The sequence below is a fragment of the Brienomyrus brachyistius genome, unplaced genomic scaffold (genome assembly GCF_023856365.1).
Source record: "Brienomyrus brachyistius isolate T26 unplaced genomic scaffold, BBRACH_0.4 scaffold35, whole genome shotgun sequence".
Taxonomy (NCBI): domain Eukaryota; kingdom Metazoa; phylum Chordata; class Actinopteri; order Osteoglossiformes; family Mormyridae; genus Brienomyrus; species Brienomyrus brachyistius.
Window position 1 is genome coordinate 4181673 of NW_026042310.1, and position 26768 is coordinate 4208440.

The 26768-nt window shown below is 49.1% G+C and overlaps 2 protein-coding genes across 3 annotated transcripts; one reads left to right on the forward strand and one right to left on the reverse strand.

Annotated features, from left to right (window-relative positions):
- The first annotated feature begins 786 nt into the window (after positions 1 to 786).
- On the forward strand, positions 787 to 18076 carry LOC125721783 (integrin alpha-X-like). 2 transcript variants are annotated; one of them, XM_048997850.1, is made up of 30 exons: positions 788 to 1049; positions 2471 to 2585; positions 4346 to 4434; positions 5294 to 5352; positions 6440 to 6554; positions 6990 to 7120; positions 7692 to 7837; positions 9084 to 9237; positions 9322 to 9454; positions 9736 to 9809; positions 9957 to 10086; positions 11751 to 11899; positions 12069 to 12212; positions 12329 to 12529; positions 12655 to 12785; positions 12879 to 13039; positions 13182 to 13324; positions 13542 to 13670; positions 13756 to 13829; positions 14203 to 14335; positions 14416 to 14523; positions 14818 to 14897; positions 15048 to 15134; positions 15488 to 15548; positions 15641 to 15742; positions 15886 to 15939; positions 16082 to 16189; positions 16286 to 16384; positions 16516 to 16626; positions 17694 to 18076. In XM_048997850.1, exons 1-30 carry the CDS (start codon positions 992 to 994, stop codon positions 17778 to 17780), a joined length of 3366 nt encoding a protein of 1121 aa, XP_048853807.1. In that variant the 5' UTR covers positions 788 to 991; the 3' UTR covers positions 17781 to 18076. The 2 variants fall into 2 exon arrangements, with proteins under 2 accessions (XP_048853808.1, XP_048853807.1); XM_048997851.1 differs by lacking the exon at positions 17694 to 18076 and having other exon boundaries at positions 787 to 1049; positions 16499 to 16626.
- A 159-nt stretch (positions 18077 to 18235) lies between these two features.
- On the reverse strand, positions 18236 to 26082 carry LOC125721784 (very long-chain specific acyl-CoA dehydrogenase, mitochondrial-like). The gene is made up of 20 exons (XM_048997852.1): positions 25866 to 26082; positions 25500 to 25566; positions 24110 to 24184; positions 23814 to 23886; positions 22807 to 22871; positions 22403 to 22537; positions 22157 to 22301; positions 21926 to 22055; positions 21696 to 21821; positions 21340 to 21538; positions 21108 to 21212; positions 20932 to 21018; positions 20779 to 20841; positions 20598 to 20699; positions 20420 to 20517; positions 20261 to 20333; positions 20082 to 20154; positions 19864 to 19936; positions 19453 to 19528; positions 18236 to 19226 (listed from the first exon to the last, which is right to left on the reverse strand). Exons 1-20 carry the CDS (start codon positions 25937 to 25939, stop codon positions 19089 to 19091), a joined length of 1977 nt encoding a protein of 658 aa, XP_048853809.1. The 5' UTR covers positions 25940 to 26082; the 3' UTR covers positions 18236 to 19088.
- Positions 26083 to 26768: the final 686 nt, after the last annotated feature.

Here is a 26768-nt window from a genome sequence, read left to right on the forward strand (position 1 = left end):
TGGGTGTCGGGTGTTCCAGCCAGATAGACCCTGTGAAGGGGAATTTGGTCCCCTTAAGGCACGGAAGTGAAAGGGTCGGCGCCGGGGGGGGGGGATCTGACACACCAGCACCAGCCAGTAGCTGGTCACGCCACCCCTAGGACTCGCTTCAGAACTGGGGGGGACTGGGGGTGGTGCTCGCTGGGATGGTCAACCTCTGAGGAAGGAGCAGTGTAGCGCCGGGATGGGTGCATGTCTCAGCAAGCTAGGCTCTACAATATTATATTAGATATTAAAGTGTATTAACTTGATGAAAGACATTTGTGAATGAGACCAGGAGCGGACTTAGGGAGGGGTAGCTCTGCTCGGGTCCCCAGGAGGATTTATGCCTGCTTATGCTTACAAATCTCCAGTTGGGGGCGACAAAGTTTATACTTCGAGAATTGTTGTCTTTAAGTTACATTTTTACCCCGCAAAAACTACTATTGAAAAAATAAAATAAATAAATAAAAATAAGAAGAATATATTATTCTTATTCTTTAAGAATAATATATTATTATTATCGTTAAGTGTGGATGGAAGAGGCAGCGCTGGCGAGCGTCATCTCTCACACTGAATATCATGTGAATTAAATTAAGCATGAACTCATTCCTGAGGATAAATTCTTAATCGCTGATTGTTATTCACTTTTATTTAGCTTCGATTTTATTTTTTGGCCACGGGCATGCAAGTACCTGGTCAGTATTTCTGACCATTCATCATCATAGTGAAATTAAATCAGCCAATGAAAACGCAAGCTCACCTCGACATGCCTAATAACGTAGACCAACTGTGCACTTCTCTTTAGACTGCTGCAAGTCCACGGAGCATGTTATAAAAAGATAGGTTCCAGTAATAGCTTACAGTAAACGTTATTTGTGACGCAGCCAGGCATACGATGCAATACTTTTCAGTTTTACGCCGCCTATAAACCGTTTTCCGTGTTTTAGCTACCCAGGATACCGGGGACTAAATGGAAAATTCTAAATTGAAAGTATTCTGTGCTTTAGCTGTTTTTGGATTCCTGCAAAGTAAGTTCTGGATTTCTGCATTATTTTGTCTAACAAAACATGCTGGTTAAACGTAAGACCGAACCTGCAAATGCTCAATATATAGATCTGTGAGCTTTTGAAAACAGTGCAGTTCAAATGAACATTTTAAATCTGTTTTTAAAATAGTACAGAACAGTACATTAAAGCTATTTTAAAAAAATGTATTTACACGAGAATTCGTGTAAATTACCGTTTAATTTGTAAAATAAGTTCCCAACTGAAAGGGAAACTAAAAACATGTTCTTTATCAAAGTGACTGCGTTTATAGATTCCGGATTTGTAAGAGCTGAAAGGGTTTATTAATCTATACAAACGACAAATTTATACAAATTTGTCATCTAGGCAGTTGAATTCACTTTTCATCCTTCGTATAAAATATTTTTACTCATCAGTGTATTTTCTATATATACCGTCAGGACCATAAATATTTGGAAAGAGACAAAATTTTCGTCAATTCAGTTCAAGTTCTGTACATTACCACAATACATTCTAAAAGAAACAAGTCAGATGCAATTGAAGTGCAGACTTTCAGCTTTAATTCTTTGGGTAGAACAAAAACATTGCATAAAAATCTGGGGAAATAAAGTATTTTTTCTACTGAATACCCTCCTTTCAGGGGCTCGTAAGTAATTGGACAAATTAATATAACTGCAAATAAAATGTTCAGGTCTAATACAGTAAAACCTCGGATTGCGGGTACCTTGGTCTGCGAATGTTTTGCAAGACGAGCAAGATTTAAAAATAAATTTTAACTTGATAAATGAGCGCGTTCTTGCAATGGTAGTGTTACGTATACGCTTTATCTGCCTAGCGGCACGTAATCACAACCGAGCTGATGGTTCTGCTCTCTCTCGCTGCGGGATTGTGGGTAACCGTCTCCCGTGCCCGGTCTCAGGCGGCGCCCTTCACTCGTATAGTCAAAATGTAGTAGAAAAGCACACCCGAATAAGGGTGTAGCAGTGCGAGCGATGAATCTGTTTAACGACAATGCAATGTGCACATTTGTGCTGCTATTTGCTTTGGAACTTTTTTTCTAAGCCGGCTCCGCCTCAGATGATACCGATTTACGTTTTAGCCAGCGATCCGTGTTTTCCATATGTCTGTGTACTCGTACACAGAAACTGCGGAGACGGCAAGTACCGACTAAAAGCGCGCAAACAAATTGTGTTTACTGCGAAAATCGGTCCCCAAGATATGGCGCGTTCTGCCGGACGTTCCTTATTCCTTATTTAATTTGTAAAATAGTAAAACTTGTGTCAGTGTCCAAGTATATATGAATCTAACTGTACGAACTCTCTTATGTTAGACCAACATCTGCATCACTGCAGAATTTCTTGTTTTTTTTTTCCTTTAAATGACTCCTTTCGATAATAGCCTGAATAGAAATGCTGTTTTTACAGATGTTCTTCCGAGTCTGAGTTTCAGTGTGGACACCGACAATCCAAAAATTTTCAAACATTCCGTCCCTGGGTTCGGTTACCAAGTGTGTCACTTTGGGTCTGCAAACAGCGACAGGTGAGTTGCCCTGACCTCCCCAGCAGTGTGCAAGAGTCGCCCTGACCTCCCCGCAGTGTGCAAGAGTCGCCCTGACCTCCCCCGCAGTGTGCAAGAGTCGCCCTGACCTCCCCCGCAGTGTGCAAGAGTCGCCCTGACCTCCCCCGCAGTGTGCAAGAGTCGCCCTGACCTCCCCCGCAGTGTGCAAGAGTCGCCCTGACCTCCCCCGCAGTGTGCAAGAGTCGCCCTGACCTCCCCCGCAGTGTGCAAGAGTCGCCCTGACCTCCCCCGCAGTGTGCAAGAGTCGCCCTGACCTCCCCAGCAGTGTGCAAGAGTCGCCCTGACCTCCCCGCAGTGTGCAAGAGTCGCCCTGACCTCCCCCGCAGTGTGCAAGAGTCGCCCTGACCTCCCCCGCAGTGTGCAAGAGTCGCCCTGACCTCCCCCGCAGTGTGCAAGAGTCGCCCTGACCTCCCCCGCAGTGTGCAAGAGTCGCCCTGACCTCCCCCGCAGTGTGCAAGAGTCGCCCTGACCTCCCCCGCAGTGTGCAAGAGTCGCCCTGACCTCCCCCGCAGTGTGCAAGAGTCGCCCTGACCTCCCTCGCAGTGTGCAAGAGTCGCCCTGACCTCCCCCGCAGTGTGCAAGAGTCGCCCTGACCTCCCCCGCAGTTTACAAGAGTCACCCTGACCTCCCCCGCAGTGTGTAAGAGTCGCCCTGACCTCCCCCGCAGTGTGTTAGAGTCGCCCTGATTTATGGCCAATTTGGTAACTCCAATCAGCCTCAGCATGTTTTTTGGACTGTGGTGCTCAAAAACTCAAAGAAAACCTTCATGGGGAGAACATGCAAACTCGACATACATGGAACGCTGGCAGAGACTGAAACCCAGGTTCTAGAGGTGCGAGGCAATAGTGCTAACCACTGTAACTAGCCAGTATAGACATTTTCCATTACTGCAGACTAAAGTCTCTAAATGAAGACAAAAATAAATGATGCCTATATCTGTTTGCATTGGTCCAATAAAGTAGCCTGGACATAAAACCCTTTCACTCCACTATGTTTACCAACAGCATTTTTATCACTTTATAACGTTGCTCTAAAAACAGAAGGTGAATGTTTGTGAAGAGAAAACATCTAAATCTAAAACCTATTTGGCAGGTGACTTTAAAAGCAGAAGCCAGACAGCCGTTGAAAATGTCCTTAATAACTGGACCCTCATTTTAAGATATTACTCTTCAAGAAAATAAAACAAACATCGCAAATTATTATATTTTTAACCTGCGAGCTATTTATCAGTGTTTTAAAACTAAATGAACTAAGTAAAAACGATTCTTCACCTTTCCCTCTGTCAACTTCCCTTTTGCATATTCTCCCTGTCTTGTCTTAGGTCTTCGTCCGGGTACTCCGGTTTCCTCCCACGGTCCAAAAACAGTCCAACCAAATTGCCCGTAGATGTGATTGGTGTATGAGTGTCCCTTGCGATGGGATGGCACCCCATCCAACTCATGGATTCTTCACAGCTCAGCGTATCCCATGATTCATTGCACAGATTTTTACAGCCTACAATAGGCTACACTGACCTCGTCCTTTGAAGGATGCAGCCCTTATATCTGTATTGAAATGTTCGTCGCTTGCGCGTTGTGACTGTTCTGTGTTTTCTGTGCCACTGTTGATCCCTCCTCAATTGCATCTTATTGAGTCTGACATCATCCAGGGTTTGTAAGCCTGAGAGTCTCTTGTTCTGTGTGTAGCTGATCCCTCTTGTCCCCCCTCCCCTTCCACTCCAGCCTGCTGGTCACCTCTCCTGTTCTGGACAATGTCACTGGTGTGGTGTACAAGTGCTCCTACAATTCCGGCTCCTGTGAAGGACTGAAAGGTGACGCTTCCTGTAGTATGTTTTCTTCAAAGCTGCAGGGGGGGGGGGGGGGGGGGTTCCAGGAATATGTCTTAGGCACCCTTTTAATTTATGTCCCTCTGTGTTCAACACTCATATTTGATTATATAAGACACACACACTCTATCATAAACACACACGCGCACCCACATGTAGGGTATACCTATCCTTATGGGGACCGCTCATTCATTTCTATGGGGAAAATGCTAATGCTAACTATGACAGCCTTAACCCCCACCCTGCCCTAACCATAACCATAAGTAACCAAACAAAATACAAGAGCTTTTGCATTTTTAGTTTTTTCATTGCAGTCACGGATTTTTTATAAAATAGAGTTTTATAAAAACCAGGAAACCGGTCCCCATATGGGAAAAAAAAAGATATTTATCACGTTCACGTTATGGGGACATTGTGTCCCCATAAGGATAGGTATACCCGCTCACACACACACACACCATGATCTGTTTATGGACACCAATGCACCTGCCTGCACATTGACTGCAAGAGAAAATGTTCAGGAACACAGGGAGAAAAGAAAAGTTGTTCCAAACTGTAATTTAATTAAAATAATCATAATTTTTTTAAGATTATAAATACTATTCTCCTGGATGTTCATAGCCCACCTAAGACTTGCATATTTACCGGTGTGATGTCATGAACGAATTCTCAGTCATGTTCAAGGAAAACAGAACTATGACTGAAAGAAGTTTAGTTATGGGTGTTCGCTTACACGGCCCAGGACACACAAGTCCAGAAGAAAACGAACGTCCTTCTTGCATCAGTGAGATCTTCACAAAGCCGGCGGCATAACTGTTGTTTTTTGCCATCTGTTGTTTTGCAGTGGGGGATCATGGGATTGCGCTGGGTTTGTCGCTGACTTGTGATGGCAGTAGGGCTGTGGTGAGTGCACCTTCCTTTACAGCACAGCTGCGTCAGAGACTGTCGGTGTGTGGTGTTCATCTCATTCAGTTTGTGGTTGGAACATGATAGTTTCATCACTTAGGGACTCACTTCCTGTTTGCTGTCATTCTCACAGGTCTGGCTGCTCTCACGGGTCATACAGTTTCTCACAGATGCGAAGCACGAATTCACATGCCCCCACTGATAAAATCACCCAAAAACTTTTATTATCGATATTTGTTATTTTACTGCTTTACTGGGGTTAAACAGATTAGCCTGTGGGTTTTTGCATGTAACTGGTGTGATGCGCAGTGCTGATCTGTGCCTGCTCAGGATTCATACAGCCTTTTTATTGGCTTGTTCTGTTCTAAAAATGAGGAACCCCCGATTTCCTGCCGATTTTTGGTGCTGGTATTTCACAAACATGTACACTATTGCTCCTTGGCTATCAAGTTTACATGGGGTTTGACCACATGACTCAACTATTATTTTTTGTCTTTCCTAATAGGTCAGAGTAGCTTCGTAAGTCACCTTAGGGTGACACGGTTGTGAAAGACACTATATAACAGTAAATTGAATTGAAAATTGAATAAGTTGTTGTAAATGATATTGCACGATTATACACGTCTTCATTCTTTCTGAAAAGTAATTTGCACCCTGTCTTGTACGTGAGTGGCCTGGGGGGGGGGGGGGGGTTACCTGTATACTGCTTCATGGGGGGGTGGTAATTGGATGTAAGTGAGGTGGAGGGTCAATCCAAGCAGCAGCTCAAATGGGGGTTTTGAAGACCTTCCTCAAGTGGTTTCTCAAGATCCTTTTGAAATGACTAGCAATGGCCAAAGAAACTTCCTTCTGTTGTTTAGATAGCTTTAGGTATAAGATGTTGCATACATCCTTCCCCCCCACCCCTTCCCAGGGGCTGAAATGGCTGCCCCCCCCCGCTGTCAAGATGTCACATATGAGTTAAATGCAGAGGACACATTTCGTTGTTGTGCACTGTGTGATGTGGTGTGTCGTCAATGACCACTAATAACTAAAATTCTAATGTGCCCCCCTCCAGTCTGCTAATGTGGTGCATCCCTCCCAGGTATGTGGACCGCACCTCTCACACGACTGTGACAGCTTTTCCTTCCTAAATGGCCAGTGCATGGAGCTAAGTCCGCAGTTCACTCTCCTCGATGTCCAGAAGCCGGCGTTTCAGGGTAACAATTCGTGCTAATCCCTGCAGTTAAGATAGGCTAAGACTGAAGTACAATGACTACCCAGCACTCTGTGTCATACTGTCTTTAGTGTTGCATTTAGTGTTGAGCACTATGTTGTGTTGGATTGTGTATTGAATAGGCTTTTGAGCGGTGTGTTGAGCATTTTAGGATGGTGTTGCATTTATTGTTGAGCACTGTGTAGAGTAGGTTGTTGAGTATTTTGTGGTGTCGAATTTAGTGTTGGACAGTGTAATGTATGTTGTGTTGGGTTATGTGTTGAGTAGGTTGTTGCATGTTTTGTGGTGATGTTGCATTGAGTGTTGAGCAGTACGTTGAGTAGGTTGTTGAGTGTTTTGTGGTGCTGTTACATTTAGCGTTGAGCACTATGTTGAGTGTTGTGCTCATGGTTTGAGCTGTACGTCTGCTTATATACAGAATGCCGCGATTTCAGCCTGGACGCTGTGATTCTATTCGACGACTCACAGAGCATCAAAAAGCAGGACTTTGCCACCATGATCATCTTCATCAAGAATATCATCAGAATGTTCACAGACCCCCGCACGCAGGTGAGCTTCTTCCACCTGCTCGGGCACGTGGATCTCCTGCAGTGCAGAGACAAAAGGTTACAAAACAAGATGTGTTGATCTTTGGTTGTGCTAAATGATTGTTAATCAGAAGAGTGTATCTAGCCTAATTAATGCTTGGTTATATAATGCGTCTTGGCCGATCAGATTGGGCAGATAGCGCTAAATACAAGCATAATCGACGCCCAAGAGACATCGTGATCTGATTAGTCGAGCCATTCGCTGGGGTTCCGGAACGTATTTGGCCACATGTCTTTTGAAATGTAAGTGGTATTGTGTCCTTAAATAACCATGACAGAGGATGACAATAATAACTGTGCCTGGGACCACGGCAGAAGTGGCTTAGGCAGTAACTAAATCTGAACACAAGTGGTCAGCTGGACACCTTGCAGTTGCATGCTGTCTACTTCTGATCTGAGCACCCAAGACGTAGTGTAAACAGTTCCTTTGCTGGGACTGGAGCCAGCACTGTTCTGGGCAGAACTATACTGGCTGATGTTTCTCCATCTTTTCTCCCACTCTCTTCCCCTCCATCTTCTCCCTTCTGCTCCAGGTAGCAGTAGCTCAGTACTCCACCAGCTATTTCGCCGTCTTCCACTTTGAGAACTTTGCTGTCGAACGGAACCCGGATGTGCTGCTCAGAGAGGTCCATCAGTCCCAGGGGCAGACCTTCACCCCGTCCGCCATCCGCTACGTTCTGTGAGTTCAGCTTTAGCATCACTGCTGCGTCACATACAAGATCTCCATGTGTTTGTCTGTCATCTTCCTCTAAAGCAAAACTGTCCACTCAAATCCGAAACTCGAAAATTCTTTATCGGCAGAGAAGCAACAGTATTTAAACAGGATAAACATCCACCTATGCTACCTTTCATTCTGGTCATGGTCCTTGGGGGCCTGGAGCATATCTCAAGCCGATGTGATTCTAGAAACCATGAATCCTACTAAGAGTGTAATGATACAGTCCACTTAGGGTTCAAGGCTCACGATTCGATACACTCACAACCTTTCACGATCACAAGATCTCGCAGTTGATATGTATTCCCTTTCAGGCATGCACATTTAGAACTGGCTTTTTTTCTTGCAGTTTTTTTCCATATTCCAGTGCAAAACACACAAATAAAATCTCAAAGTAAAACTGAACTTATGCCTATTGCGCCCTCTTGTGGTAAAATTAATAAATGATTTTACGCCATGGTACCCTCTTGCACCCCTCAACCCCTCACTGTGTCACTAAATTCATGGGAAATTGACCTGCTGTATGAATTTGCTCTCGTTTCCACGTTGAGTAAGTGAAGAGTAGCACCTTAAACTAGTGTTTCCCATTCTGGTCCTTGGGGACCCGCAGCCTGGGAACTGGGAGGGAGCAAAAATGTGGACGAATTGGCACCAGATTAAGAAACGCTGCCTTGAACAGTTTCCCCAGTTAAATGTGTGACCATCCGACACATTTCCTTTTCTCAGATATTTTCACGTTGGGTTTTTTTTTTGTGAAACAGACAGCAGATGTGGCATACAACTGACCAGAGAACCTTAGTGAAAAAACAGTTTGGAAGCCCATTGTCTCACAGATTTGTAGGAAAGTAGAGCAGGACCTTCAGATGGCCGGAGGGGGCAAGGAGGATTTGAGGAGCTTTTTGATGGAGATGAGTGTCTGTCTGTTAATGAACCTATGAGCCAACGCCAAGGATTTTAAGTAAATGTCAGATGTGCTGTCGCGTTTTGATGATGCTGGCACAAGCAGAGCCAACGTGACACCTCACGTTGTTGCGGACGTGCATGTTGCTCTGAATCTGTGAGTGTTAGGGCTGAACCATCTAGGAACATCGTACAATCTTCCTTGTTTCTTGCCACAATCTGACAGTGCACCCTTCAGGTGAGGCCTGTGGATGAAGGTACATCTCTGCCTTTCCCTTAATGACCAACCCCTCACCTCTCCTTCCCGTAGCACGGAAATGCTGGTCCAGGAGAGGGGAATGAGGCCGGACTCCAAGAAACTGCTGGTGGTCATCACCGACGGTAGATCCAATGACCCCAGAAACACTTTCGATGCAGTGATACCGCTAGCGGAGAAGATGGGCGTGGTCCGATATGCCATCGGGGTAACTGTGTTCCAAGCAGGACCAGGAGGTCGTGAGTTTGATGCTGGTGCTATGGTGACACTCACCTATACCCTCACCTCCCAGGTCGGGAAGGACTACTCCATCGGGGAGCTGCGGCAGATCGCATCCTCTCCCAGCAACGTATTCGAGTCGGACAGCTTTGATGCCCTCAACTCCATCCAAGAACAGGTGAAGGAGAAGCTTTTTTCCATCGAAGGTAAAGTATTTGGACCGGAGTTGAAGGAATTCAAGGATCGGATCGTTTCTCCTTAAGGCTAAGCGAGCCAGTCTGGCGCTCGGTCAAGCAAACAGGAATCACGTGCCCAAGCATTTCGTTAAGGGACTAGTGACACAGCACAGGAACCTCCAGTTCCTCAAGAAAAGTCTCCGCTGTCCTTAAAGGGACAGCACACCTTATGTAAACCATACTGTGGGCGTCTCATCATGTCATCGTATCCGCTGTGTCTTCCGTATTTGAAAACGCTTTATATTATCCAGGTACCAGTAAGTCCACCTCCACAGCCTTCCAGATGGAGCTGTCCCAAGGTGGTTTCAGCACCCTGCTCACACAGGTATTTGTACGGGAGCAGCACCATCTCCTCAACCTTCTCCACCTTCCACCTCTCTGGCTGGAGGGGGCCTTCTGCCGCATCGCCGCTACATCTTCGGGATGTTCTCGAACATTCTGAGTCATGTTTTCTTTTTCCTCTCCCCAACAGGACACTAAGTTGTTTGGAGTGGTGGGGGCGTATGAGTGGTCAGGGGGCATTGTGGAGCAGCCTCCTGGGGCTAATAGCTCCTTCATCAACGCCTCGGCGCAGGAGCCGGACATCAAGGACTCTTACCTGGGTGAGCATCGTGGGCCTGAGAAGCTAGCACCCCCCACCCCCCCCCCTTCCTGTTATTCTGAGGTGCTAATTCTTCTTTATTTTTCGGGGCTAAATTGAAAACCGAAACTGCCGTTCACCTGCATCCCCTATTGGCTTGGGCGGGGGGGGGGGGGGGGGGCTGGATTCAGTGAGTGTTATTCGAAAGTGACAGAGAGCAGATGTGAGAGAGCAGGGCTTTATTTACGCGTGTGTGGTTAGCATTGCATTGCGCCCATACAGCCCCAGTCACTCTCTGCTGCGTCTGGTCACTTCCTGTCAGGTGCCGATCGCGTTCTTTACTCAACTAAGCTGTAGTGCCTCTTCACTTCACTGTGCAATACTTTTGTGCAATACTTTTGGATCAATACTGGAAATGTGCAATTCCCTTGTATTCTTCTTATTCCTATTTATTCTATTTATCCCTTTTGTATATTTTATTTGTCTTTGTATCTATATATGTGTATATATACAACATTTGGTCACGTTGTGTAACTTCTGTCGGTGCTGTGCTCTTGGAAACCGAATTTCCCAGAGGAATCTACCCGAGGGATTAATAAAGTTTCTTTCTATCTATCTATCTATCTATCTATCTATCTATCTATCTATCTATCTATCTATCTATCTATCTATCTATCTATCTATCTATCTATCTATCTATCTATCTATCTATCTATCTATCTATCTATCTATCTATCTATCTATCTATCTATCTATCTATCTATCTCTCAAATACAAAGACACGTGACTGTTAACACACAGCCATTTCTCCATTGTCTTACTTTATTAATTATACCTATAGTTGCAGTATGCTGTGTGCTTGTCTATGGTAGGCTGCTTTAGTACAGCCTGTCCCCCCCTCTGTATCGCCATGTGGTACGGCCCATCTCCCCCTCTGTATCTCTGTGTTGTATGGCCGGTCTCCCCCTCTGTATCGCCATGTGGTACGGCCCATCTCCCCCTCTGTATCTCTGTGTTGTATGGCCGGTCTCCCCCTCTGTATCGCCATGTGGTACGGCCCATCTCCCCCTCTGTGTCGCTGTGTTGTATGGCCGGTTTCCCCCTCTGTATCGCCATGTGGTACGGCCCATCTCCCCCTCTGTATCGCTGTGTTGTATGGCCGGTCTCCCCCTCTGTATCGCCATATGGTACGGCCCATCTCCCCCTCTGTATCGCTGTGTTGTATGGCTGGTCTCCCCCTCTGTATCGCCATGTGGTACGGCCCATCTCCCCCTCTGTATTGCTGTGTTGTATGGCCGGTCTCCCCCTCTGTATCGCTTTGTGGTACGGCCCATCTAACCCTCTGTATCTCTGTGTTGTATGGCCGGTTTCCCCCTCTGTATCGCCATATGGTACGGCCCATCTCCCCCTCTGTATCGCTGTGTTGTATGGCCGGTCTCCCCCTCTGTATCGCCATGTGGTACGGCCCATCTCCCCCTCTGTATCGCTGTGTTGTATGGCCGGTCTTCCCCTCTGTATCGCCATGTGGTACTGCCCATCTCCCCCTCTGTATTGCTGTGTTGTATGGCCGGTCTCCCCCTCTGTATCGCCATCTGGTATGACCCACACCTCCCTCTGTATCACCGTGTGGTTTGGCCGGTCTCCCCTTCTATATCGCAGTGAGATACAGCCTGTCTCCCTCTCCAGGCTACTCTTTAGCAGTGGCCCAGGTGCATGGTAGCATGGTGTACTTCGCTGGTGCTCCCCGGTTCCGGCACATGGGCCTGGTGCTGGGATTTCAATGGCAGCCCACCCAGAACCAGTGGGCCATCACTCATCGGATCTACGGGACGCAGGTACAGCCAGCTGGGGACCCGTAGAGACACATACACATGTGCTGTGAATAAACGGCCTCACATTTAATGTTAATTCAGTCACATACAGTAAATGCGATGCCTCCTCCTCTTCTTCCTCCTCTTCCTCATCCGCTTTTCTCCACATCGCTCTGCATCCATGTCTCTCCAGCTGGGCTCCTACTTCGGGGCAGTCCTTGGTGTGCTACCCGTCTCGGGCCAGGCCGGGACAAACCCGGTGCTGCTGGTGGGGGCACCCCACTTCCACGGCCCGGGAGTGGGAGGGGAGGTGCGGCTCTGTGCCCTCGATTCTGGGGTAAGGCCTCCTGCACAGGGGGGGGGGAGGTATTTACTGGGAGTAAACGTGTAAAATTATAAACCGTTTTAGTTAAAAATACATGAAGGCACCTTCACGGCCCTGTGCCCACCCAGCCTGCAGAATGCCCCCGCTTCCTCCGAGGCTCCCCCGGGAATGAGATGGGTCAGTTTGGGGCGTCTCTGTCCACTACGCCTGACCTCAGCGGGGACGACCTTCCTGAGGTGGCGGTGGGGGCACCGCTGGAGGATGGGGGGAGGGGTGCTCTGTACCTCTTCCTGAGTCGTCCGGGAGGCCTTGACACGAAGCACAGCCAGGTCTGTGCTCCCTTTCAGGGTCGCCGTGTCCAAATGTACAAACTGATACTTTTCGTTTGTAAATTTTAAGTCTTTGCATTACCGCTTGCTGCAGAATAACCACTGCTATCGCATTCTCTGTGCAGAGGATTCTGGGAGCGCGTTTGGACCAGAAGCTGCACTATTTTGGGTTGTCCCTGCACTCAGATGGGGACCTGAGCTCGGACGGGCTGTCGGACTTGGTAGTGGGGTCTCGAGGTGCCGCCATCGTGCTGAGGTACGGGTCAGTGTGAAGAAGGGCGACGTTCTATGATTTAAAGCGCCCCCTGTCTGCTCGGAGGAATAAACTCACTCTCCTGGATTCCTCCAGGTCGCAGCCAGTGGTATGCGTGCGGCCCGCGGTCACGCTGCACCCCGCCGTCATTCCGCAGGACGCCTTCCACTGCGCGGCCTTCCATGATTACAGTGCGCCCGTCTCCATGGCGACAGTGTGCGTTACTGTAGTCCCAGTTCACACGGGGAGAGTACGAGGTGTGTTCTAATTCCGAAAGTGAAACCGACTAATTACCCGACATAGTTAAAGGTCAACCAGCCTGGGCTGCTGCAGATGGAGATTCACTGTGTATCTCTCACTTTGTGTGATGTTTGGTTTCTGCGCCCACGTGACCCCAAGGTCCCTTTCCGATGGAAGTGTCCATGTCGATGTCTCTGGACAGTGGGATGGAGCCTCCTCGCCTTCACCTCGTCAAATCCTCCTGGAGAGAAAATGTCTCAGAAAGCACTGCAGTGTGCTTCAACGTGACCATCAACATCCCGGTCCGTGTGTGTGTGCGTGTGTGTGTGCGTGTGCGCCTGCACAGTTATGTACTTCTGTTTCACTTCCATCAGTGGTGATTTTCACGTCGTAATGCACTTAATTAAAACAAAAAAGCGGAAGAATGGTTTACATTTTGCACTCACCACATCGTCAGCAGTTCCACTTGTATTAGAGCGCTGAAATATTTTGGCAGACCTCTCTCCCCCTCCCTGACAGGAGTGTATATCTGACTACACGGCTGTGCCTTTCTCGGGGGAGCTCACAGTGGGGGGGCACCAAGTGGAGGGCACGGGCGGGCTGAGATCTGTCCTGAGCCCCAGCTGCCCCACCTCCTTCACACACCCGGTCAGCAAGGCCTCTAAGCACACACATGCGTGTCACATACGTGTGCGTGTCACCCAGTGTAACTCTGCACGTCCCTGTCTGCCAGGTGTCGCTGGAGGAGGTCTGCGGTGACGACTACGTGTGCGTCTCAGACCTCCAGGTGACCTTGAACGTCTCCAGGTGAGACCTGAGGGGACATCCTTATTTACTTATACTGTCCCTAAATCCCTTACACAAGTCAGATTTTACGGTAAGTCAGATTTTACGTTAAGTCAGATTTACGTTAAGTCAGGTGTACCTTCCCGTACTATTCAGGAGACCTTACAGTAAAATTCAAACAACACAAATAATCCTAAGATGTATCTCTGCTGAATCACTATGACATGGTTCCTGACTGTGCGTTTCCCCTGTCCTTCAACGTTCTCGTATCCTTGCTGTTGATGGTACCGCCGCCATCTGCCAGGTCCATCGTCCTCATGGGCTGCGTTCTGCCACTAAGCTAAAGTGCTAATGCGTTAACCCCATCAACCAATCCGTGTCTTCTCGATTCCAGCCTAGTGGTCATCAAAGCGCTCGATTTCCCGGTGGATCTCGTGGTCCACGTGTCCAACCAGGGTGAAGACGCGGCAGGGGCGGCCCTGACGCTGACCTCCCCGTCCTCGCTGTCTTTCAGCCAGGCCACTAAGGTCAGTGGGCTTGATGGTACGGAGGTCGCCGCTCGCCGTCACTGCGGATCGTGCTGATGTCAGTTCTCTTCTCTCCACAGGGATTGGGGCAGGTCAGTCTGCGGTGCACGTCCAACCGTCTCAGTCTCAGCAACGTCACACAGACTGTCTGCCAGCTGGGCTCCTACGCGCTCAGGCAGATGATGTCGGTGAGTGTGCATCACCCAGAACCTTCCGTCGAGTCCTACCCGCGGCACTTGCCAAACTTGGCCGTGTGTCCTTTATTTAAACATCTGGTGAACGAATGGGTGCATTGTCAGGAGGTAACAGCCCTGGGTGAAAATTGGATTGTTATGTGGCCAACCGAACACTTTCCCCGGGGTTGCACTCTTAACTGGCAGAGTAACTCTCTGTGCACACAATGCACACAGTACTTGCTCGCAGAACCTGCAGTACTAACTCCAGTACATCAGCATACTCAGAGTACTCGCTCTTCACTCCAGATGGCTGTGCGAGTCTCACTGCAGGTGTCTGATCCTATGCAAGTGGAGGACGGCATGACTGTCACCGTGTCCATCAGCAGGTATCATTCCGTTAAACCGGCAACATTGCGAAGCCTGAGCTCTCAGGGGCGTTTCTGCGTTTCTATGCACTGGTCTGCGCTGGTAATCTCCTGCTCCATTAACAGGTCACATGCATTGGTTGTCTCCGCTCTGTTCTGTGTCCTCCACAGCACGAACGAGAACAACACCACCCTCCAGGACAACTCGGCTGCCAGCCTCATTTCCACGCGGCTCCCTGTCAACGTGCTTCTTAAAGAGTGGGTACAGGGGGTGCCTTCGTTCCCCGGCGGCTGCCCCCCTGCAGCATCTGTGCCACTTGCCCTGCCCCCACTGTCCTGTGCGTAGGTGTCACTTTCCGGAACCGCCGGCGGTTCTATGAGAACTGACACCGAACCTGTCTTTCCTGTTCATGGATGTGTTTGTGCGTTGGCTTCAGTGAGGGGATTCCACCTGCGTGTGTATGTCCCCAGTGATGTGTACGTCCCCAGTGATGTGTATGTCCCCAGTGATGTGTACGTCCCCAGTGATGTGTACGTCCCCAGTGCATGACCCTCAGCCCGTCCACAAACTGGTGCTAGTCTGGTCCTTCATGTCAGCCATATTGCTTTAGGAAGGACTCCACTCATTACCTGAACTTCCCAGAGAACATCACGCTGGAGCACGCGTACATGGTAACGCCACCGACCGTTGGCGTGGAATGATGACATTTAGGTTGCTCGAATGTCCACCGGAGGAAGTAACGGGGCCTGTGTTCCTCCCCCAGGTGGAGAACGTTGGGGAGACGGAGGTCCCTCTCAACGTCAGCTTCATTTTGCCTCTTGATCTGGGCTCTGGCTTCAGGTGGAATGTGTCTCTCAGGAAAGAGGTCAGTGCAGAGCCCTTCACCCCAAATCCCTGTCCTGCCATCTGCCTGGTGTGTCTCCGGCTTTGTCCATCTTACCAGTAACCCAGTGACAAAGTGACCTTCTCTATCTCTGTCTGTCTCTCTGTCCCTGTGTCTGCCTTCAGGGTCACCCCACTACCGCCTGCACCAACACCAACATCTCCACCCCCTCTACGCAGGTGAGCTTTATTTTTACTTCACTTCCCGTTCATTTCCTCATCAGTCTCCTGTATCACGATCATACTGTGAAGCATGAAGACGCCCTTGAGCAAAGCCACTTCCCGAAGCACCATTAACACCCTCCCCCCCCTCATCTGTTAGCACTGCAGCGTCCCACCCTGCCGCCTGACTTACTGCGTTGTCCCACGTCTCCTACCGGGGACCCACATCACTTTCACGTTCGACGGAAACGTCAGTTCAGACTTTGAGGTGAAGCTGCTTGCCCCACTCCGCCCTCAGCATCGACGTGTCACTGTATCAGCCTGACTAACAAGGTCTTCCTGCTGCTCTCTGGCGCCCCCGCAGGTCCCGGGGGCCAATGTGCGAGTGGCCACCTGGGCCAACATGTCGTTCGACCAAGCCCGGTATATCCAGTACCCCGCGGACCTGGCTCAGAACCACTCCGTAAGTAAGAACAGCAGCGGTCCGGTGGGTCCATCCTGGGACCTGCGCCTAGCTGTGTGAGACTCATGACATGTTCCTTACAAGATGTGCGTCGGTGTCCCCACTAAACAACAGCTGCTCTTCATACTCAGCTTGTGACTGTGCTGGAAACAGCCCCCAGAACCAACAAGGCTGCAGTCATCGCCGGCAGCATCTTTGGGTCGCTGCTGTTCCTGGTCGTCATCGCCATCATCCTCTACAAGGTGAGAAGCTGGGCTGGAGGCACGGGAGGGGGTGGGGCTGGAACAGGCGTAGCAGGTCACAGTGCTAATATCAGGGTCATCATGAACATCAGTCCAGAGGCCAGTGGTGTGACCTACTCAGAGTACCATGTCCCACCAGAGAACCTTCCAGTCACATGACCCACTTTCACTGTCGTGTCGTTGGAGCTCCAGCATTCAGGGAGTCCTCCCGCCAGCAGGGGTCGCCATCTGCCTCTCCCTCCTAGTCATACCAGCCCTGTCAGACCTTCCCTTCCAACACTCATCCTGCTATCTTGCACCGCCATTATTCCATTATGCACCTACTGGGGTTGTCTCACCATCTGCCATAATTTGCCCTCTGGAACTGTGTAATATTTCTTGTTAATGCTCCATCGATGGTAAAGCGGAAATAAACTGAACTGAAATTGCATCCCACACATGCTGGCCAGTACTTGTGTTACTTTATACACATGTATAGGCATGAATAAGTGTAAGAGCCATATGGAAAGAATAAGTTTTTGTTGTTTAAATTATTGTGTTACCCATTAGAATATGTGTAACAGTTTTGTTTAGTTCATTATTGTGGAGGGCATTCGTTAGTTTATTGGGTGGAAAGCGCTTGAGTAAAAGCGCAAAATGTGTCACGTGATATATTTTTTTATGAGACGGTCAGGTGTAGAAGTAATACAGTTTTCTGACTGACTACGATTAAACTCAACAGATTGATTAGGGGAAGTATAAACATCTTAAACATTTTGTTTCTTTTATTAGTAAATGTTTTTTTAAATGAAGATTTTGAGTTCGGGAATTCTTCTTCGCGTCAGACCAGTCACTAAACACCTGCTCCGTTGGTGGCTTACAGAGGAAAGAGTGCCACTTATAAGTATTATTAAAACATAATTTCCTAAAAATTAGTTCTGTATCCAGACGCCGTTTCACCTGTACCGTTGCCCCGGTGACCGACGGTCAGCCAATCGCTTTTAAGATTTACAGAGCCATCACTGACGAGGGTCACCACCTCACCATTTCCCTGTTTTTCTCCTGTACTACCCTCCCCTCTCCAAAAGATCGGCTTCTTTAAGTCCAAACATGAGAATGAACCCGAGACAGAGGGACCCACGTCGCCCCCTGATGACAAAGAGACGGTACTGTAGCCCAGAGCACCCAGCTTTCATAAAAGCACGCTGAAGCTGAAGCTGAAGTCCTGCACTGAGCCAGCAGTTTACACAGCTACAGCTGCCCGGCAGTGTGGTGTCCTCACGTGTGCCTGTGTGAACGGCATCATCTGTGTCTCTTTTTACTAGACAGAAACACCCCCCACCTTTATCTTGGTTCGCCTATCCTGGTGCTTTTTAATTTATTGACATCTTAACATCACTATTTTGTGACACTGTGCTTGTGTTCAATTCCGGCTTTTTTACTCATGTGAATAAAAGGGATCTGAACATAAGCCGGGTTCTGTGGTAATTCTGTGGAGCGGCTAGGTGGGGCTTCGACCCTGCAACCTTCTGGTGAGTTTTAAGGATCCGTGGAGCAGACAGAAGCGTTATCACAACTCGCCGTCATCGCCGACATGCAGAAATCAATGAATGTGTCACAAGTCACGACCTTGCGATTAAAACACACCCAGGATGCAGGGTAGTTTACTAGAAACGCAACTGAAAGACAAAACAGGAGGGACATTAGCATATTCACACGCTGAACTGTTTACATACTGCACAAGCACTGGGAGTTCAGCTGCTGGACGCGTAGCTTATTTTTAACAGTAATTAGACATTCGAGTGGCTGGACGGCCAGAGCAGGAGCTGCTGCCTAAATAAAATTATTCCATCGCTTCCTGTTCAGAGGACGGTGAACAAATAGAGAATTACGTGAGTAGCATAAGACACACGAGTAACAATGATAAACACTGCTTCATTCAGTTTGAGTAATCCCAGGTTATGCCGGCAGTGCAGGAGGGTTCTCTCGTCTCGCTAACCTCTGACCTCCAGTTTTGTAACAAAGGGCGGCATTTGGACAACCCAGCAGCCACAGAAATGGAGGGAGGGAGATTCCTTCGTAAGTCTGAGAGAACGTGCTGGAGATCAGCCACAGACACGAAATTAGCTTCGTTTATGGGAAACAAAAAAATGCATGATATGACTTTCCAAAAAAAATAAAGCAACTGTTACAGGATGACCAAGCAAATCTGCGTACCTGCTTTTAAAAATTTTACAGCATGTTAATACTTACCAAAACCTTCTGCCCTTTATTCATAACAGCGTAACATTAGTAAATATTTATATATCATACAACTCCTTCAGTTCCCTTCTGATCCAGATCAAACTCAGACCTCATTAAAACCCAAAAGATTCCATATTCACCTAAACACACTGTCCAGGAAGCAAGTCAGGGTGTGTGTGCGCAGTGTGACCACACACAGGACAGGCACTGTGCACGCGTGTGTGTGTGTGTACAGAACATTAGAAGCCCAGGGGGTTGGGGGTCACAACTCCCCCGTTTTCCACCAGCGCTGCAGAGATGTTTTTGATGTTCCTGTAGATCTGTTTGCTGGAGCTGGACCTGAGCTCCTTCATGTTCTTCATGATCCTGTCATGGGCCTGAGGAAGAGGAGGATGGACAAAGAACTGGTGAACAAAACAGGCGAGATGAGATCATACCCAGCTGGTCGAGAGTTTAAGCTGCAGGCCCTGTACTGGCTCTGCTGTTGGACCTTTTTGCCCGGGTAATTAATCACAACTGCCTCCGGCTGGAGATACATGCATCTGCTGGGCAGGTATGACGAATCAAAGCATGTGAAGGAGGAGGATGGGATGCAGGCCTCACCTCCACACACCAGGTCTCACACAGGATCTTCTCGTGCTGGGCGGAGGGGAGACCCTGACTCAGCGAGCGGGAAGCCCTGAGAAATAGATAAGAATCATCACAGGACGGGTCGCGGAACCGATAACCGGACGGGAGCGATCAACGCCAAAATTCCAGGAGAGGAACTACAGATTAGCGCCAAATCCCCCCCCCCCCCCCCAAAAAGAAAACCTTGCTGAATTAATCGCTACATCATATTCTCTACATCAGCCAAGGTATAAAAAGAACATGATCAGGAGGATATAACACTGGATAATGTGACCATTAGCCACTGTGACGCGGTTAGACGCCAGGGCTGCGCGCACACACACACACACACACACACACACACACACACACACACACACACACACACACACACACTCTCTCTACCTGGAGAGCACGACCACCATCGCATAGAGATCGATGGCTCCGTCCGCCACCCTCTGCAGCACCAGCTGTTCATCTGGAAAGAGGAATGGGATTGCTATGACAACAGCAGGGAGCCACGGCATATCTGGATGGCTTCAAGCTCTGGGGCCTGGCGTGGCCCTTTAGCGCCCCCTGGTGGTGAAACGTGGAGCTGCTCGGGACACAGGCCGGCCTCTTACCAATAATCTTCTTGCCGTGTTTCAGCAGCAGCTCCTCCACAGTGAGGCCGAACTGCTCGATGGCCTTCACCACCTGCGGTGGGGACACCCAGCGTGAGCGGTGAGGGGCAGGGTTAGACGGTGAGAGGACACGGTTTAGCAGCAGGTGGCTAAGGGCCACAGGGGCCCGTCCTTCTTACCAGGTCCCCGCTCTGGGCAAGATCTGGATGCACAGTCCCCTGCAGCGTGAGCCCTGAACTCAGACCCGCCTTCCTGCACACGCAGAAAAGAAGCACGGTCATGTGACCTGTCCTGCTGGAGGCTCGCAATGCATGCTGGGAGTGTGCGGATGCACTCACCTCCTGACCCTTTTGCCGATTTCTCCGGTCAGCAGTCCCAGGTTGCCAACTGGGTTCTTCAGCGCCTTCTGCAGGCCCTTCAGCTCATTGCCGGCATTCTGCCGACAGAAGACAACCCTTTATGTCACGTGTCCTTCCCCAATTGACCACAAGGGGGAGCGCGTGCGCCGCCCGCTACCTGGAAGCCGTTGAGCGCCACGAACAGCCGCAGGATGTCGTTGGTCCCCTCGAAGATCCGGAATATTCTCAGGTCCCTCATCACCCGCTCGACGCCCGCTTCCTGAACACGGAGCGCGTCAGCCAGGTGGCGGCGGTACCTGCACGCATGTAACACGCGCACGGCGGCGGCTCGGCCTCACCTTCATGAAGCCCATGCCTCCCAGTATCTGGATGCACTCGTCCGTCACGTTCCAGGCCGCCTCCTACCAACAAAGACCCACCACCGTTCAAAGACCCCCAGACGGGCAGACCCCCCTTCCCGGCACAGCTGGCACTCTATCGGGGGTACTTACGGAGGCGAAGATCTTGCTGATGGCGGCCTCGATCTGGAACTCCGAGGCCCCGCTGTCCATGTTGCCGCTGACCATGTAGGCCATGGACTAGGGGGGGAGGCAGGAAGGAATTAGAAACCTGCAACAGCGACGCAGGTGGAAACCCTAAGGCGGCATGATCGCTCGCGGCGACCGACCTCAGCGACATAGTGCAGCATGGCCATGCGCGCCATCTTCTCCTGGATGATGCCATAGTTGTGGATCTTGTTGCCAAACTGTGTCCTGTTGACAGCGTGGTCCACCTGTTATTGGGGGTGGGAGGTCAGTGTGAGGCACGGGGGGATGGAATCGTCCTGCTCCTCCCCTGGTGCCTCTGATCCCACCTCCCGGGCACCAGCAGGGGGCGCTGTACCGAGACAGGCCGCCTACCGCCTTGGCGATGACGCCCTTCATGGTGCCCGCCAGGGCCGCCGCCATGCCGAAGCGCCCGTTGTTCAGGATGTTCATGGCCACCTTGAAGCCGCCGCCCACCTCGCCCAGCACGCACTCGGCGGGCACGCGCACGCTGTCGAAGTACACCTCAGCCGTGTTGGACGCCTTGATGCCCATCTTCTTCTCTTGGGGGCCACTAGGGGGCGTGAAGCACAGAGTGAGGGCAGGAAGGATTGGAACCAACCAGAATGTGCCATTTACAAAGGATGGAGAAGAAAAACATTAAAACAAAAATGACAGCACCCTCACCCTCCACCTCCCCCAATCCACGCCCCCAACCAGCCCCCCCCCACCTCGTCACGCCGCCAAAGCCCCTCTCCACGATGAACGCCGTGATCTTGTCCTTCATCTCCCCGGTCTTCTCGTCCTTCACCGCAGTCTTGGCGAACACGGTGAAGATCTCGGCCAGGCCGCCGTTGCTGGGCGACACAGAAGCAGAGAGCGTCACGCACGTCCCTGCAAGCATCACACGCGTGTGCGAGCCTGAGCGTGTGCGCGTACCGGCGATCGAGCACGTCCCTACCTGATCCAGATCTTGCTCCCGTTCAGCGTATAGTACTTCCCGCAGGGCGAGGGCACGGCCGTCGTCCTGATCGATGCAGCGTCCGAGCCGCTCGCCGGCTCCGTCAGGCAGAAGGCGGCCACGTGCTCGCCTGCGGGGAATGGGTGTTACCACGGCGACACACAGGAGGAGGAGCCTGTGAGTGTTTATGGGAGCCGGACCTGGAGCCCGAGCTCCGCTCTGCACGCTCACCTGAGGCCAGCTTGGGGAGGTACTTCTCCTTCTGGGCCTTGTTGCCGAACAGGAGGATTCCCTTGAAGCCGATGGACTGGTGGGCACCGAGGGTGATTCCCACCCCCAGGTCGTGCATGCCCACGATCTCCACCAGCCGGGCATACTGGGGGGGGGGAGAGCATGGGGTCACTGTGAGTGTCCCATCCAGTCAGACGGGGCCATGCCCAGTAACCCCCATCAAGCCCTCCCTCTGGACTCCCTCACCTGCGTGTTGTTGAGACCGAGCCCCCCCAGGTCGGCGGGAACCTGCAGACCAAAGGCCCCCATCTCCTTCAGCCCTGCCATGGTGTTCTCCTCCACCATCTCCAGGGTCTCGTTCTTCACGGGGTCGTTGACCTCCTTCACGCGCGGAGAGGGGGGGGGGGATTAAACATGCGCCGATTACTGAGAGCTGTGACCGTGACGTAACTGCGATTAATCTGACCGAGAATAAGAAAAGTTGCACCAATGAAAACGCCACGAGTCAAAAGCCGCTTTAGTGTTTCAGGCAAAAATGCAGAGTCACATGACGTCAGGCTTTCCTTTACTTTTTGAATTGTACTGCATAGCAAAATGCTGTGTAGACAGTTACACCACAGAGGAAACCGTGAGGAATCGGAACCACTTACAGTGAAGAACCTGGAGACAGGGCCAACCAGCTCTCTGATGAACTCGGACTGCTCCTCGTTTAGCACTGCGAGAGAAAAATCACTGCTGTTACGCAAAGCTCGTTCTACAGGACATTAACGAGCATGGGTCTCTAAGCAGAATACCATCAGGGACGCTCACCCCCCCCAAAGATCAAGTTAACTGTATTTAATTTTATTTTCTATATAGCGCCAGATCACAACAGAAGTCATTTAAGGTTCCCTTTCCTATAGAACAGGTCCATACATTTTCCTTTTATTAAATAAATAACATAAGGCTATTTAGTTTCTTATTTACACCACAACTTGTAATTTTTGTCTCTACACAGTCGCGCGTTTACAGTTCTCCTCTGCTCTCTGTATCGCGCGTGGCGGAGCTCCGCCCCGATGCACATGCACAGACACGTGCACACACACAGGTGAGCACACTCCCACCAGTGGACGGAGAGCGCGCATCGGAAAATATGTCACGTCAACCACATAAAAAGCAGACAAAAATATCGCCATTTTTTTAAAAAACATTCCAAGCTATCAGCTGTCACTTCTAAAGCCGGACAGCTAATGTATTTGCAGGTCGAGACAAACATCCGCCAATAGGCTGCAAGGAGACCATCTTGCAGCCTGCATGCGGATCTCAGTAAATGGGCCAGACGTCTCTGACTTCCCATATGAAGAGGCTTTAGAAATGTTCTTCCAGAAAGATACTGCAGTGACAAAAGCTGCACACTTTGTGGATAAAAAGAAATGTTTTCATGTTTAGTTCAGTTGTTATATTGTTATGCTGTCATTAAAAGAAGCACATTAACACCATGAATCCTGTCGATGTCTGTCTGCCCCCCCCCAGCTGTAAATCTAGGGGAAACACTGCACTGTCTCCAGAAAAAAAAAAAAACTCCACTGGATTCTCTTATATTGTTACAAAACCACCTATGAAGTAACGCTAGGACAATGCGGCAGACACTGCAATGCAGTGGGGGCACGCCACCCACCTGAAGGGAAGGGAAAGACCTGGGCGGTGCTTATCTGACCCTTGAACATGTTTACAGCAAAGGACTTGGATTCCTAAGAGAGTATAACAGGACAGGTCAGAAGTCATTCGAATAACTCGTTGAACATTCACACAAAACAACGCAAGACTTCATACAAAAACAGGAATCCTCCATTAAGCTCCGCCCCTCATCTCGACTCCACGGCTACGCGCCAATGCGTAGCCTCAGATGTCCAATCACTATCACTTTTACTTCTCGTATTCTTGCCTCCTGATAGTCTCGCGTCAACAACATACCAGGCCGACCGGTTTCCTCTCAGTTTCGGTCTTGGCAACGGTGTCGCTGGCAACCGCCGGCTTCTCCAGAACTGCCTGGAGAGGAGAGAGAGAGAGACGGCGAGATGGGAAGAGGAAGGATGCGGAGACAAGGGAACGGAGGGAGACGCAGGTGAGCCGACAGAGATATGGAGATTTCATCCCTGCGTCTCGCTGAATAGCGACCGCATGTCCTGGCGCGTTCGCAGGTATGCGGAGGTCAGGCTGCAGAACGGAGAGTCTGGCAGGACACCGCAAGGAGAAAGAGGCGTGGATCCAGAGTGCTGACAAACACACCAGCTGTTTATAGCATCCAAAGTGACTCTGACCTCGAACTGTAACCCACTTGTCTCACCGGCTTCCATTCCATGTGCTCTTACAGATGGACCACAACGCAAAAAACTATTTCTGCAGCCAGGAGTGTGATCAACTGTGCAGTAAAACTAACCAGGGTGTAATGCAAGTAAAGGCCACTAACCTGAACCTGGAAGAGTCAGTGATGTGTACAGACTGGTTAATGAATTATTCTTTCCATAAACACCACAAGTGCTCATCTGCAGTCAACTATCACCATGTCCCTGCACAATATGCTTGATATTGCTCAGGTTGAGCAATATAATTGTACCTCTGTTTGCAAACAACAGTATTATTACTATTATTAAAATAGGGACTTTATTACTTTCAGGAGTTAGTTTAACTTGATTTGTTTGCCAGTCTTATGAAAACAGCATCATAACTACCTGACAGTGTAATTTCAGCACCATACATACTACTCATTCAGTCTCGGTTAAGGACACAGATTCCTGACCTTCAAACTTTATTACAGTTAACACTTGGGTCTCTGTAGTTGAACCATTAATCAGTCGTACGTCCGACGTACATTTTTTTTTCTTTTTAAAAGGTTCGGTCAAGGCAATGTGGAGTGATTTCGTTTGCATCTCTGGAGAATGCTTTTAAAATACAAATAAACACGCGCCGACGCGTGGGAGCGCGGAGACGAGAGCGCGCACGCTAGAGCACGCCGCCACCTTCGGCCCATATTGCCGGGGTCACGTGAGTAGCGCCGCGACCTTTCCTCCAGTTCTCAAAACGATACGTCACATGGCCAACATACTGTAAATAACAATTGACGCAGACAATTATTAAACCAACGGATGCTTTAAAGATATTTACATCCGTTTTTAGTATAACATACAACTATAATACTTTAACAAGAAAGTTTGCCTTTTTGTCTCCGAAGTCGGTTTCATTCTTCTTAAACATGCCTACTACATAACATTACTTATTATATTTCCGTCAAAAGAGGACGGAATAATCCAAAAGCTAATCCTGTCCATTAACTTTACCAAGTGAAATGCAAATAAATATTTACCTCCGCGGCCTGGCTTGCATAGAGACGGGCATTCTGCAATGCTGCTACGCCGACCGGCCGTTTACACCTAAACAGAAAAAGAATAAAAGCAACAGCAGCTTTTTATGAATTATTATTACTTAGACGAATGCTTCAAAAGACAAAATCAAGAAGGGAATATGTCCATTACGATCTTACGTTACCGAATGGCGTGAAGCGAATTACCCAAAAACCATAAATATCTAAACCACTGAACAGTATAGAAACGGATAAAAAGAACAGTGACACAATTTCAAAAGTAAAAAGGTGTAATTCTATAATTGTAATCTTTAAAGCGCACGATCGGTTTAAATACTTCACAGGAAACTGAGGGGAAAGCAGACTTACCCAGCTACCGAGATGGGGAAGCGGAGAGCAGCACCGCAGAAAGCCGGACTGAGGCTCACTGTACGTAGCAGCATATTCAGTGCTATCTGATTAACACGTCCTTATGGTCAAAGCGTTAATATACAGCAGTCAGAATAGATGCCGAGCTGATCACAGTGTATTTATACCGCGAAACCGATCTGTTTCTTCGTACTGGGCTACCTACAATACCTCCGCCAAGCACACGCCTACTGTGTGTTACGTCATCACGCCGCTGTACGTCCTTCACCTAAACAGCATAGATCTGGCGCTACTAGAGGGAAACTATATACTTTTAATTTAGATGTTAATATCTGTACCTCATATGTCTAGCTGCATATGTATTTCTCATCTATATCTTAAGGCCCAGGCACTGACATCTCGGAGAACCGTTTCCTAACCCGGTCTTTGGGGGGGCCAGACAGTCTGTCACGCTGGGGATATCACCATCTAAACAAACGTTTGTATCACAGAAACTTAAAATGGCACAAATGAAAAATTCAACGGCACAAACGATTGAGTCGAGTTTGCTTACAATCTGAAACATATGAGGAGGGGGGGCAACTTCACGCAGCTGCTCCCTCTTTGCTCCCACAGACAAGAATGTTACTTGACTTAGGCTAAGTGACATGAAATATTATACTTGTCTAAAATAAGTAATCAAATATCATCTTAGATTCCTTGACGTACTTTTCACTCTAAGCAACATGTTGTTAATGTTCTCAGTGTCTGTAGAAAAAAAAACGACTGCAAACCGCACCAAAACAGAATACAAGTGTTAACTACTAACTCTGAATGATCTGAGGAGAATTCTGTCACTTTCTGTCTACTTTCTGTCTACTTTCAATCGGAATGGCAGCTTTGCCTCAATGGATGGCTGGACGC

Bases quoted from the DNA above. Each gene is read 5' to 3' on its own strand.
- LOC125721784 (XM_048997852.1), bottom strand. From the start codon at position 25,939: ATGCTGCTACGTACAGTGAGCCTCAGTCCGGCTTTCTGCGGTGCTGCT. The intron at 22,538-22,806 runs GTAAGTGGTTCC...CCGCGCGTGAAG, and splicing joins CTGTCTCCAGGTTCTTCACT to GAGGTCAACGACCCCGTGAA. The intron at 19,529-19,863 runs GTAGAGAGAGTG...TCTATTTCTCAG, and splicing joins ATGGTGGTCGTGCTCTCCAG to GGCTTCCCGCTCGCTGAGTC.
- LOC125721783 (XM_048997850.1), top strand. From the start codon at position 992: ATGGAAAATTCTAAATTGAAAGTATTCTGTGCTTTAGCTGTTTTTGGA. The intron at 7,121-7,691 runs GTGAGCTTCTTC...CTTCTGCTCCAG, and splicing joins TCACAGACCCCCGCACGCAG to GTAGCAGTAGCTCAGTACTC. The intron at 13,325-13,541 runs GTCCGTGTGTGT...CCTCCCTGACAG, and splicing joins ACGTGACCATCAACATCCCG to GAGTGTATATCTGACTACAC.